Below are 12,642 nucleotides of genomic sequence, written 5' to 3' on the forward strand. Positions count from 1 at the left end.
ACCTCAGAGATGTATGGTGAGTTTGTAGTTTTGCGGGTGGGTGGAAGTGATATGTCCGTCTCAGAGCTGAAAGAGGATGGAGAAAACAGTGGTTGTACAATAACTTCTCTTCCCTACAATGAGACTACATCTTTGACTCTCTCATTTTTGCAGCATCTCAATCTGTTTGGGTAAGACAGTTCAAAGCAGCATTAATCCTAAGTGTGTTTGTAAGAGTTTGAACCTAAGATCCACCCAGCACATCCTCACACCCCCATCAGTCTAGGTCGGATCCAAAGCCTTTGGAAATGGAAGCTCTGGGCCGAGGGCTGCTGTTTGCCTGTCAAACAAAGCACTGGGACATCCATAGGGAACAGCTTTCTCTGCGAATCGCTGTAAGTGGGAGCCATGACAACATGTTTTGTTAAATTTGTGTGATCTAGACTTTTATTTTTTGCTATTTTGAGTGGAGCAGATTGGAATATCTGGAAAACATTTGGGAGAGCAGAGACTGTCCTTTATGTTTTCAAATGTAATACGAATACAAATGACCAGCCTTGACCCTTTGCTCCTTGCTCACCAGTGACAGCTTGGGGAGCGCAAGAGATCAACATTAATCACTATATTTGTTTGTACAAGAACTAAAAATATTTTCTGTTGAAATTAATTCTCTAGATCAAATCTGCTTACCACCTGTGTCTTCTTCTACTTTTTATATATATCATTAAAATGTAAAACCAACAATAAAAGGAAAACAAACAGCTGAGGGAGCGTCTGTTCTGGATAAGGCATTGCCTCGTTTAATGCATGTATATGTTATTTTTTGAGTGAGGTGTGTGTGTGTGTGTGTGTGTGTGTGTATGCTTGCTGAATGTAATTATTCCTGTTTAAATCCTGGACTAATGGAGACCCTCCAGATCTCTCTGTGTTCCCAGGTTAATCTCTCTAAATGAGATTCTCCGTGTGGCTGCCAAGTTCGCCCTACGCAATATTTAAATCCATGATACAGAAAAAGAAAATTGGATTGCAGTGTCCTTATGATCAGTTTCTTAATAATTAGCAGGATTCAAAGTTTCTAATTTTAAGGAAAGCTGTGAGAATGATTTCATGAAAATATCCCAAGGATTGGGGTAGGGCATTCAGAAAGCTGTATGCATTATCCAATGCTAGAAAATATTAACATAACACCCCTTCCCTTCCAGTAGACTCAGTTGTGTCCTGGTTTTGCTTACACAGGTTAAACTCGGGAACAGTTGGGCTGGTTTAAAATTGGTGTATGTTCCATTACATATAGGTCCTCTGGATTTTGTATGCAAATCTTTGTGTATCCAAGTATAGTTTTAGCAGCGGATTAGTGCCTTCACGTGGATCCTGAGGTGCAGTGTATTGGAGTGCCTTTCACAACAAAGTTTACATGGAATTAGTCACAGCACTCTGAAGTTGTTTTTGCTTTTTGAACACCAGCGTTATCAGTGCGCGCTGCTTTTCTTCGTTAAATGGCCTAAGGATAAAGAGATGAAACTTGTGTAGCATCATCAGCTTGTTCAGAAAGTTGGCCTGAATAAAAGTCTTGCCTGATTTGCTTGAGAATGAAAACATATCTGAAGTGACAGCTTACCATTTCCCTCATCTTGGAAAGGGATGAAGAGAGGCAGAGGTATCTAATTCTTTGAATACAAAAAAGCCAGTTTATTTGAAGGTTCTCTTGAAGAGCACAACACAGGAATTGGCTCAGTTGTCAAGGGACTAAGAGAAGAGGACCCAGTCAGACCAAGTGCCTGTGAATAGGTCTGTTCCTGGAGCAGATTATAGCAAAATACTGATGATTGCATTGGTTTTCACTTCTGCATTTCACTGATTGCATTGTTTTTCACAGCATTATTTGGAAGCGTGCAAGAAGGGAGACTGGATAGGAATGAAGCTGATACCTCTCTTTCTCTGACATACAGTCAGAATGTGCTTGGGTGATGGGGAGGGAGTGTGATGATGCACATGATCCTATGAGCTGATGGTTGGAAACCCTGGGCTAGTAGCTCGCAGTGGACAAGAAACCATATTGGTGAATCAAAAGTAAAAGCTAGGGTTGTCTTGGGATTTGTAAGGAGTGTCAGTGAAGAGGACCACAAATTTGTTGAGGTGTACTCACTTATTAAGACAGTGGGCTGCTTCTGTGTAGTCAGGAAAACATGAGGCAAACCTCCCAAAAGTGGACTAAAAGTCCCCAAAACTTCATGAAAGCACAGCTCTAAGGACCCTGTATGAAAGAGGTGCATGAAAGAGCCCTATGTGATACTCTGACCTATCGCTGCTCATGAAAATCTGCCTTTGGAAAGATCTCTAGATTTTAGAAATACAGTGTCTCCAGGAGAACTTGTGAAAGTCAGCAGATGGAGTTTGATCCTCTAGACTAAAAACCATGTGGAAATGTGAATACAGTGTAGAAGGTGATTGTTTCAGAAGTCTGGTCTAGGTCTCTGTGTCTAGTTCTCTGTAGTGGTAGTTCTGCAGTCCTCAAATCCCCGGCTTAGGGCAACTTGAGTTAGGTACAGGTAACTCTATCAATACTGGAGTCTATTCTCCATATATTATATCCTACTCGTTTCTGATTTCAGTGGCTGCCCGCTGGCAAACACAATAAAATTGTCTCTGCTAGTAGCAGGATCTGTACAAAAGTTGTACAGGGTCAATTCCTCTGCAACAGTCCTCGGCACTTGAAAGAGTTCACGGGTGGCCAGGTCTCTGGAGCAGATATAGACCAGTGCAAGGCTTTGATACAGACAGGCTTTGATACAGTTAAGTTGTACAGCAGAGCTCACTGGTGGGTAGTATGCTTTCCCCTTTCCTCTAACGACTTCGCAATGTCTCCTGGACATGAAATTGAGCTGATTTTCCTGAAGGATTGGCAAGGGTTCATTCTATATACTGAGAGGCTGTGATTCAGAGGGCTAAACAACATGCCTACCCTGCAGTAGTGAGTGGGAGTGTGGGAAGAATGGAGTTATTGGTATGCTATTCAAGTTTGGAAAAAAGCTCAGTTCAGATTGAAACAAATTTTACTTTTCTGCCTTTTCTTTAAACAATAATAAGAAAAATATTCAGTATGTCAAAAGATGCATTCTTTTCAGAGTGAGCTGAAGCTTCCTGTTCTCCAGACCGCTTATGGAAGGATTGATATGCTGTAGTGTCCCCAGTAGCAATGGACTTGGTTTGACATCCCAAAGACCCTTATTTCTTTACCTCATCACCCAGTCATCAGCACAATTACCTGGCATGTCAGATTACTGTTCAGTGTTATCCCATGCTCAGAGTAATTTGAGCATATCCCCTGAATAAAACGCCCCACGTCGTAGGCTAAAGTACGTGAATGGCTGTCCGTTTCCCTTGATTAGGCTACTGCACTTGTCTAAGAAACTGGATATTAATCTGAAAGCAAAGCAAGGCAAATATCCCATTTTTAAGCATGTGACCCAACCATAATATCACAGATCCTTGCTCTTTCGCTGAATGACTAAGGAACACCAATTCGTAATGTGTCTCTATATGATGGTTTCCTGGTCACAGTCTCCCGGGATGTTCAGATCTCCTAAACAGACTGAACCCAGATCCTTCGCTTCCTTGGGTGAATGCTCAAGCCAGCTTCTCTTCTGGAGGCTTTATGAGTCTTGTCTGAATTTTTTGGAAGCTACTTGGGGGAGGGGAGAGGAGGTAGTAGAGTTAAAAATGAAGGTCCCCCCGGGGAAGAAGGAGGGGTGGGGAGAAGTTGGTTTTAGTTTTGTTCTTATTTCTCACTAATTAATTTCTGTGAAGCCAAGTCTGTTTTGCACATGACAGTAACTGATGAGTGATCTCCCTGTCTTTATCATCATTGATGAGCTTTTCTATCATATTTTCTTCCCCTGTCCTGTTGAGGATGAGGCATGATAGAAAGCTTGGTGGGCATCTGTCAACAAGCCAAGGTCAAACCACCACACTGTCTGTGTTTTAGACAGCCATAACTAGTTAGGCTGGAGCTGTGTCTGGTAAAGTATGCAAATCTTTAGATAGTCTTTGAAAACGGCCTCTGACAGTAAGGAATCCTGATGATTTGTTTCCATGAAAGGTACTTCTGGAGTATGGGAAAAAAAAAAAAAAAAAAAAAAAGAAATCAGAAGTCTTACTACTGATCTCTGGCCATGTTACTGTTGAAATCCCCATATCACAGCTCCTGTAGGGGTTGCTTCTTCCTAAAAGCACTTCACTGATGGGATTAGAAGGGTTGTCTTCTTCAGCAGTATCCATTTGCTAGGCATTCACCTCAACTCTCTTCATGGTGATCACATCTGTGACACCCAGATGATGTTGCCTCCAGGTAGCCACTGGATAGAGCTAGTGGCAAGAGGCAGGTATCTGTGGTCCTGACTGTATTCACTCCGTAGTAAACTGTGAGTATCTTATGAACAAAAGAGAATGGTCTTGAGGCAGTGGATAATCTTACTTTCACTAAATGACAGGTGTTGAAAACAATTTCATCACAGGGATCGTGTCCTTTCTCCCAGACAAAAAGGTACACATGCAAAACTTTCTGTGGAACTACAGGGCAAAGGTTCACTTCATATTTGCATTGTTGTCTTCCTGGTAAGGGCTGTACTCAAGTTTAAACCCCACACTAATAGCTCCCAATTTTGTCATGTCTCCACTGGAACCAGGAAATATGAGCAGATTTTTCTTTCCTTTTGTTAATAAAGGAGTTTCGTCGATGTTTCATGTTGCTTAGTTGTGGTAAAAGTCTGGTCACTTCTTGCTTTATTTCATCATCTCAGGAGGTTATCTATTAAGTCTTTATGGGGTTAAAAATGAATCCAGATGTGTTTATGCAGTATCTGCTTTAATGCAGTAGGCACAGCTGTTTTTTGGATGTATCCTGGCTAGATTCCAACATGAGCAGTCACATTTTCCTCATCTCTGAACTTCCTTGTACTTTTAACTATCAACAAGAACACAAGAACCACAAGAACATTATGAAGCTTGGTATTTCCAAAAAGCATTCATTGAGAGTCCTACTGCTGTGAGAAGAAATTTTAAGAATTAGGCATTTATAAATTTATCTGGAGTTGTGGGTTTTTTCCCTACTAGCTTTTGAACCTTTGGAATTAGGTTTTGAGCCTTTTCTTGTCAATGATACAGGCTAAAAGCTTTAAACTGATCTGAAAGTGTTGAGTCAACACAGCGCTGAGGGGTCTGGTGTAGTTGGGAACCGTCAGTGTTTGCTTAATGGTTGGACTGGATGATCTTCAAGGTCTTTTCCAACCTGGACGATTCTGCGATTCTGTGAAAGCGTGGTTTATTCATATAAGGCCAAGGGTTCCAGTTTTGGTTTCATCAAATATCACGAAGCTTAGGATATGACTGTGACAGCTGGCAGGATGGCAGTAGCCAATGACTGATAGAGAATATGGGTGGATATTGAAGAATATGGATGTAACATCTTTCTGATGGAAAAGGAGGGCTCACAGCTTGGCCCGAGGCCTAAATTTATTTTCTTAAAGGAAAATTTGAATCTAAAGGGCCAAGACAATAATTTCTATATTCTTGCTCAGGCATGAGCAATGTCTGATTGTCTCTCCTGGCAAGGGGAACATAGGTAGACATGTGTCGGGACCACCACTAGGCGTTCTTCTGGGGCGTGTTGTATCTTTCAACCGTTGGGGTTCCCCTGCTTCTTGGTGGAGGTGTGGCCATTTTGTGTGGTTTTCCTGTTAGGGTTTATGCTTGTTTACTGTGACAGAGTCAGCTTGGACAGGAAAGTACAGGATTGCTTTTGCATGTGGAAAAGATGTGACTTTTATTTGAACTCTGTCCCCTGTGGGATGTGTAACAGTAGAATTTGAGCGCTGTGAACCTTTTGTGGCTGGTTGCCGGACAGGGACTGACCAGCAAGGATGAAAAGAGCTGTATCCCTAGTGTAAAATTGCTTCAGTGTTGCCTGGTGCATTTATGTGGCTGCAAGAAACTTTCTTTTCCGTTTGGAGCTGTGTGTGTCTGGGCTTGTCAACAGTTTCCAAGGATATTGTCTCTTTCTATCATCTAAAACAGCAGTGTGGCCAAGAAGAGAGTTGCGATACCAGTTCTGGAGATTTCATTGCACATCTTGATGTCTTCCTTGGAAGATCCAGCACGTGGAATTACCTGAAGGTAGAAGCTTCATCGTCCCTTTTTAAAGCAAGGTTCTGTTTCTCACGTTTTCAGATGAACTACTGATGAAAAAGGACTCTGAAACTGGAAGGCAAACAAAAAGACCAACGCAGACTTACGACTTCAAAGCTGTTCTCATAATGTTGGATACCTCAGTCATAATATTAATTAGGGTTGAAATGCTGGTAGCTGCTATAACAGTTGGACCAGAATCTATTTTTATAGACCAGTGGTGTCTCTGTTTCAATATTTATTTGTTTTATACTAAGCAGAGAACAAAATCAATAGGGGAGGAGGGAAATTATCTGTTTTCAAGATAATAACAGCAACATGTAGGTTGTTATGCAATGATTTCTCTAGTGATCCACATGATTAACAGCACAAGTTTTTCCTTGTAATGCATCCAACTAGATTCCTTTTCCCTTAACAGTTTTTCTGTTGCTAAATTGTTCCTTCATGGGATTTTTCAAAGTGTTTCTGAATTGCATGGCATTTGTTATAGGGGAAAAAAAAAAGAGAAACCTGAGCTGCCATTGTCTTTGGTTAAATTCAGATCTGTGTCCAAAGTGCTGGTATTTTCAGACCTTAGGGATCTGCTTAATGCTACCTAGAGCCAGATCTGACTGTAAATTGTATTTAAGTTCAGACTTTCTTTAGTTAAAAGCATGTCTGTGAACTGTGATTCAGGCTTTAGTTTTAAAGTAAATGTTGTTAAATAATTTTTTTTTTTAGAGTTAGGAACTTACTGAAGATGAATACTGAAGGGATCTGTGGATAACTCTCTTTTGATATGCTGCCTACAGCTAAAACTAGTTACAAAGGGCTCCACCCCTGCAATAACTTACGGCATGGTTTAGAGCTAATGTGTGTAACACGCAGACTGCGGGAGCTAGAAACAATTCCAAAGCATGCATGTGTGCGTGCACGCTTACGGCTCTGGCTTTCCCAAGCAAAAGCAAAAACTGTGAAGAAACTTAGAGGTTGAAGGGGTTAAATGAAATACAACTCTCCTTTTCCTGTGCAGTAAGGATTAGTAACCAAACAGAAGCTGGAGAGAAGAGCGCTTAAGAGCCACTGTTTGAACCAGAACTATAGGAAACTGATTTTTACAGCTTGGCTGAAGAGTGGTTTAAGTGTCTCCAACTTTTACACTCACCTTTCACAGGTACATGCAGAAGGTAAGAGCTGACTTTGTGTTCTGGGCTGTCTTCTGATCTCTCTACCTGGATATCTATTTTCTAATAGTCTTTTCAGTGCTATTTGTGCTTTTTAAACTATTTTTTATTTCCCACCACTTTTTTCTTCCAGTTAAAAGAGTACAGGGGAGAGGAGAGACCAGAGTCATTAATACTGCAAGATTTTATTGCCTAGAAGGGAGGGAAGAAGCCCTACGTATGTGGTGAACATTAATCCCTTTCACTTGCAGTTGTTTACACTGAGATTTAATATAATCAGAACTGCTGTTCCTGACGTTGTGGTTGGGGGGAGCAGGGGAGTGAGAGAGGAAGGTACCATTTTGATAGGATGCTGGATGAGCCCTCTGGGGTCAGGCATAAGAGCTCTACCAGAAAGAATGCAGAAAGCAAGAGAAATGTAGCAGGGGTATTGACTGAAGAAACATAATTTTTGCTTGTAGGAATAAAAGCCTGCCTAGGTGCTCTTGTACCCCCTAACTATCACCCCTGGAGTGCTCAACTGCTTCTGTTCATGTGCTAGCAGGTGCTGAGGGGAGGGAGTGTCTCCTAATCTGTCCTGCATTGCTTTCAGCTGTGAGAGACAGGAGCCATTTGGGAGGCCCAGCCAAATGATGCTGTCAGAGTCAACAGACCTGTTTGTGAAAGGGGAGGCTTGCAGGACTGGATCTCTCCTCCCTGAGGAACTCTGATGTGTGAGGCAGGCCAAGAAGGCAGCTTCAGGGACCTGTCCTGGCATGGAGATGGTAATGGGCCGGTAGCAATGTGGAAGGGTGGTAGCTTTGTGTGATGCCCCAGTGTTCCTTGTGGGTGGTCAGGTGGAGGTAGAGGAGTGTTCATTTAAAAACTGAGTTTCAGAGCTTTGATGAAGGTCATGTTAGTTTTGAATGAAGTTTCTAGGATTAGGGATAGATGGTGTCACTACAGGAGCTTAGGGACGTGGTATGTTTCTTTAGGTCTGTCTGTAGAAACCATAAAGAACCTTTGATTATGTCAAATGTGTCTCGGAGTTTGTTTTATCCCTTCTGCACTGTACTTCACCAGCTTCTCTGTAAGCTGGCTTGCAGCTTATATGTTTTTCTCCTGGCTTCTTAAGAGATGTACCACTCTGCAATGCCAGAGCGTCTGTGGATAGAGCAGCCGTGAAAAAACATTCTTTCTGAGGTGCAGTGTTGATGAGCCAATGTGCTACACAGCCACGTGTGTGTTGGACAACCTCATATGGACTTTCAGGACAACGTTCTGCTGTTACAGGGAGAAAAGGGAGGTGTTTGTGATAGGCAACAGAGGTAGATAGGACCATGTATCTTTGGCATGGCACTAGCTTAAACTAATATTTGTTCATGTTAGTAAATGGAATTATTAATAAAAAGCAAAAAAAACCCATCCCAACCCTGAACAAATTTGCTGTCTCTGCAAGTTATGCGTTTAGCATGCTTTCCTGTCCAGTGTGAGATAATTGAGACTTCTTTTTCAAGCATATTCTCAGGTTCTCACACACTGTGGAGCATCCTGACATCTCAGAGGTGTTTGTTTTTAAAATATTTTGCTTCATGAATGTAAATGCTTGATGACTTCACAGAAATCCTGGGGTTGGGATAGTTTCTTTGTAGCTTTTGCATATTCCAAATCTGTTTGCTAGTGAACAGTCCACTCTGTAGCATTTGAGAAAAGGTATATGTGATGAATGACTTGGGGTGATTTTCAAGCAAGGATGTAGGTTTTTGTTTGCTGCTGTCTCTCTATATATTAAAAAGAATATTAAGTCTAAAACTAAATTGTCTTAATTTTAAGGGAAAAGAACAATCATTATGCTATAGAGCAGTTAGGGAATGGATGATCTCAAATGTTGCTGTTCAATATGTGTAGTAGCTTCTGATGCAGATAATTATATCTTTGGTTTTGGGCTGGGCTCTCTTTCAGATGCAGCTACTTACTGACTTGGTAACAGGGAGTGCTGGTAGAGTTCATCTAATCTAGTTGTCTCCCAAATTAGGCACCAAGATTCAGTTGGAGTCTGTGTGAATGGCTGTGCCCTGACTTGCTGAAAGGATTTAGGAAACAGGAAAGGAGTTATGTTGTTGCCACTGGTTTTCTTGGTAGTACTTCAGCTAAAAGAGCAAATTTTTTTCTAAACTAACATGGGTGTTCTGTTAAAGTAGGGGAACTGGGCAAAAAACCTCCAATGTTGATTTGGGCCCCTTCTTCTGAGTGCAGTGTAAATAAGGTAAAATACTGTTGGGTGCTTCAGAACAGGTAGGGCTTAGGCTGCCAGAAAGATTTCTCTTTGTTCAGAGGGGGGCTTTAAATGTTAACTGTTTTATTAGTTCATGTACGTACCTTATGACTCGTCCTTAAACAGCAACCATGGCTCTCATCCTCTTCTAAAAAAGCTGCTGTTTTGTATAAGAACAGCACCTAGAATGCATAGGATGCAATTACAATAGTTGTTTTGCTCTTATGTCTGTGGGAAGGATTATACCAAACTGATGATAAGCTACTGAGACAGTGGTGGATGATTGCTCTGTTCCAGTACAGCCATTTGCAGTTATGCCCATGGTATGATGGGCTTGTCAAAATAACTTATTTTGCTGGAAATGATACTCTGCTGCACACAGCTTCCCTGTCTCACTTTTTAATGCTCTTGCATCTGATATGTGATTTGTTGTGGTCCAGTCTTGTCTTGCCTAGTGAATAATAATGGTTACTAGACATCTGAGAAGGGGCCTCAATATAAAAGGATTTGAGTGGATACTTACTCAGATGCACAGTCTGCGTACAAACCCCTTGTTTATGCTTTCTCACACGGTAACAAGCTCGCCTTCTCGACATGCGGACATGATGTGTAGGAAACAAGTAACGTCCACGGATTATTTCTCTGCCTAGCCCTTAAAGCAGTAATTGGAGGCTCTGCTTGGGGCATCTGTGGGAGAAAGCAGCTTCAGAGCAAAGAACCAATTTATTTTTAGATTTCACTGTTGTCATTTTGCTGTGATCACACAGTTGAGCATGTGCTTCCTTTGAGATCTCTCCTGGCACCGCAGTGCGATTGCACCCTCCTAAGATCATTTTTTATGAAGTTAATTTTTAGTGACAGATGAAAGATGGTAGGGCCGGTATCCTTAGAGACTGCAGCCCTAATTCCGCTAGCACACGTTCTGCCTCCTAAGTTTGTTATTCAAAACTTCTGGGTTTATTTATTTTTTTTTTTTTCTCTTTTTCATTTCTTTTAGTTCTCCTCATGATAGTTACCTCTCCCTTGTGGAGTAATGTAAGTAAGCCCACTGTCTTCTCTGGGGGAACTTCTGCTTCATACCACTGAAGGTATGTCTGCATCACAGTCAGTAAGGGTGATTCCTTAGGGAAGAGATGTACCCATGCAAGTGTGGCATGCTTGGCTTTAGAAAAAATAAAAAGTGTCTTAGGTTCCAGAAACAATGTAGAGGCAGAAGCAATTTTAGAAAAAATAAAAAGTGTCTTAGGTTCCAGAAACAATGTAGAGGCAGAAGCAATCAAACCACACATGAGGTTCAGAGTAAATACTCTCATGTTTTCCTGTCTATGTTATTAGTCCCCAAGCAAATTTATTTAAAGGTAACACAGGTGTTCCCTATGTATACTACAAGCACACTGTTGAATGTAGTGCCAACATCCTCTCCGTGAACAGAGATGTAGATCTTGCAGAGAGGCACAAAACAATCTGCATTGTTTTAAAGTTTCCTTTTGAGATAACGCTCATTTTTAATTTTTATTTTTTAACCCCTTGCACAGCACAGAAGATTGCCATATTTATATTTAGATGGAATTAAATAAAATTAGAAGTAATTTTCTAGCATTGAAATCCTTTGTTTGCCTAAAGAATTCTCCAACATTTGCATTGGAAGGGATTAGTCTCAGCTGGCTAACATATTTGTAAACAGCAGCAGTGCTCAGCATTGAGTAATACTTCAGATCAGGCTAAATAACTCATGTAAGTGAAGCTTAAGCTATGACAGAACAGTACTAAATGTAAAAGGCTGTTAGCCATTGCTCTTCAATTATGTTAGTGTTTAGGATATTTTATCCTTGTCATGTATTTTCCATAGGCAGTGTGTGGCTTCTTGTTTCAATATTAACTGTCTAAATTAGCCTGTGTGCACTTGTCTTTATCCTGATGTGCTCCCAGATTTAATTAACAGCTAAGCACAGTGAGACTACCGAAATAGAAGGCAGAATCCTATCTTTACTCCTTGTAATAAATCTCTAGCTGCAAGCCTAATAGTGGAAGGCTAGTTGCAGAAGATTGAATCTCAGCTGATGTTAGTAGGTAGACAGAAAATTGTCCTTATGAAATACTGTATTAGCTCCTGTAAAGGGCTGGCATAGTGACCACATGTACTTGGAAGATGCAGCTTTGGAAGAAGCAGGTCTGCCTCTTCCCCACCCCCGATAGGATATGGCATGAAGCTTTACTAGAACCTTCTGTGTGTTTCACAGTCTGAGCTTGCCCTTGCACCTAATGCTTTTTCAGCTACAGTTTTGTGTGATTTTGGTATTCAGATTAAAGCTGTATGACGGAGGCTGCTGTAGCTTCCCCAGGTGTTGCTGAGCTTGGCATTGCTGTAGAAGTCCTCTCTAAAAGCGTTGTCAGTCTGAGTCAGCTGCATTAAGCAATGGCCTGGTGCAGATTTATGTGCCTGTTGTGAATCAAGCTGAAGGCTGAGATGAAAGCCTATTGACAAAGCAGTCTAGAACAGGAGTTCTCAACCTTTCCTTCACCATGGTCCCTCTTTAAATACCTTTTGTGGCTGCAAACCACCAAGACTTAATTCAAGATTTAAAGTACTAGACTATATCAAATATTTATTTCAATTTTCTCATGAAGGGTCTTAAAATTTGGAGAGAAAATAAATTAATCTGTTAATGCACCCACTCCTATTATAATATTTTTATTGCGGTGATTCCATATGAATTTAAAATAATAGCATCAACACTCTTCTTGCTCAAATGGACAATTTTATGGTATTTTAATGTGATAATTCTGAATTTGTTGCCCATTTTTACATCAAAATTTGATGAAAAGTTTTTACAATTCTTCTCATCTCCCCCCTTGTTTGCCTGTGTTCAGTCACCATATATTTTTGTTTATAGGTCTAAGGCCACCTCTTGGAAGAACAGACCAGCCCTGCTGTGGCCCTGAAGAGGGCCGTTGGGTTAAGAAAATGTCGTTAAGAGAAAAATTGCCTAGTTAAAGTGGATCCCACCAACCATACTAGCATTGAATATAGTAGTACATCATGGCAGGCGGGGGGGGGGGGGG

General features: G+C 41.1%; 1 protein-coding gene across 9 annotated transcripts in view; it reads left to right on the forward strand.

The window, feature by feature from the left end:
- The window catches only part of PAPLN (papilin, proteoglycan like sulfated glycoprotein), a 66,344-nt gene that overhangs the window by 4,678 nt on the left and 49,024 nt on the right, over positions 1 to 12,642 (forward strand). For 3 of the 9 annotated variants that reach the window (XM_026849505.1, XM_026849506.1, XM_026849507.1), the window contains exon 1: positions 6,949 to 7,328. The exons of 1 other annotated variant lie outside the window; for it this stretch is intronic. In XM_026849505.1, coding sequence (XP_026705306.1) covers positions 7,320 to 7,328 — 9 coding nt within the window. In that variant the 5' untranslated portion in view covers positions 6,949 to 7,319. Of the gene's footprint in view, positions 1 to 5,951; positions 6,151 to 6,948; positions 7,329 to 7,673; positions 8,090 to 10,637; positions 10,668 to 12,642 lie in introns of those variants that run through there. 5 more of the 9 variants (XM_026849503.1, XM_026849508.1, XM_026849511.1 and 2 more) reach the window with 5 other exon arrangements.

This window comes from Athene cunicularia, assembly GCF_003259725.1.
Source record: "Athene cunicularia isolate RWA chromosome 5 unlocalized genomic scaffold, athCun1 chr5_part1, whole genome shotgun sequence".
NCBI classification, from domain to species: domain Eukaryota; kingdom Metazoa; phylum Chordata; class Aves; order Strigiformes; family Strigidae; genus Athene; species Athene cunicularia.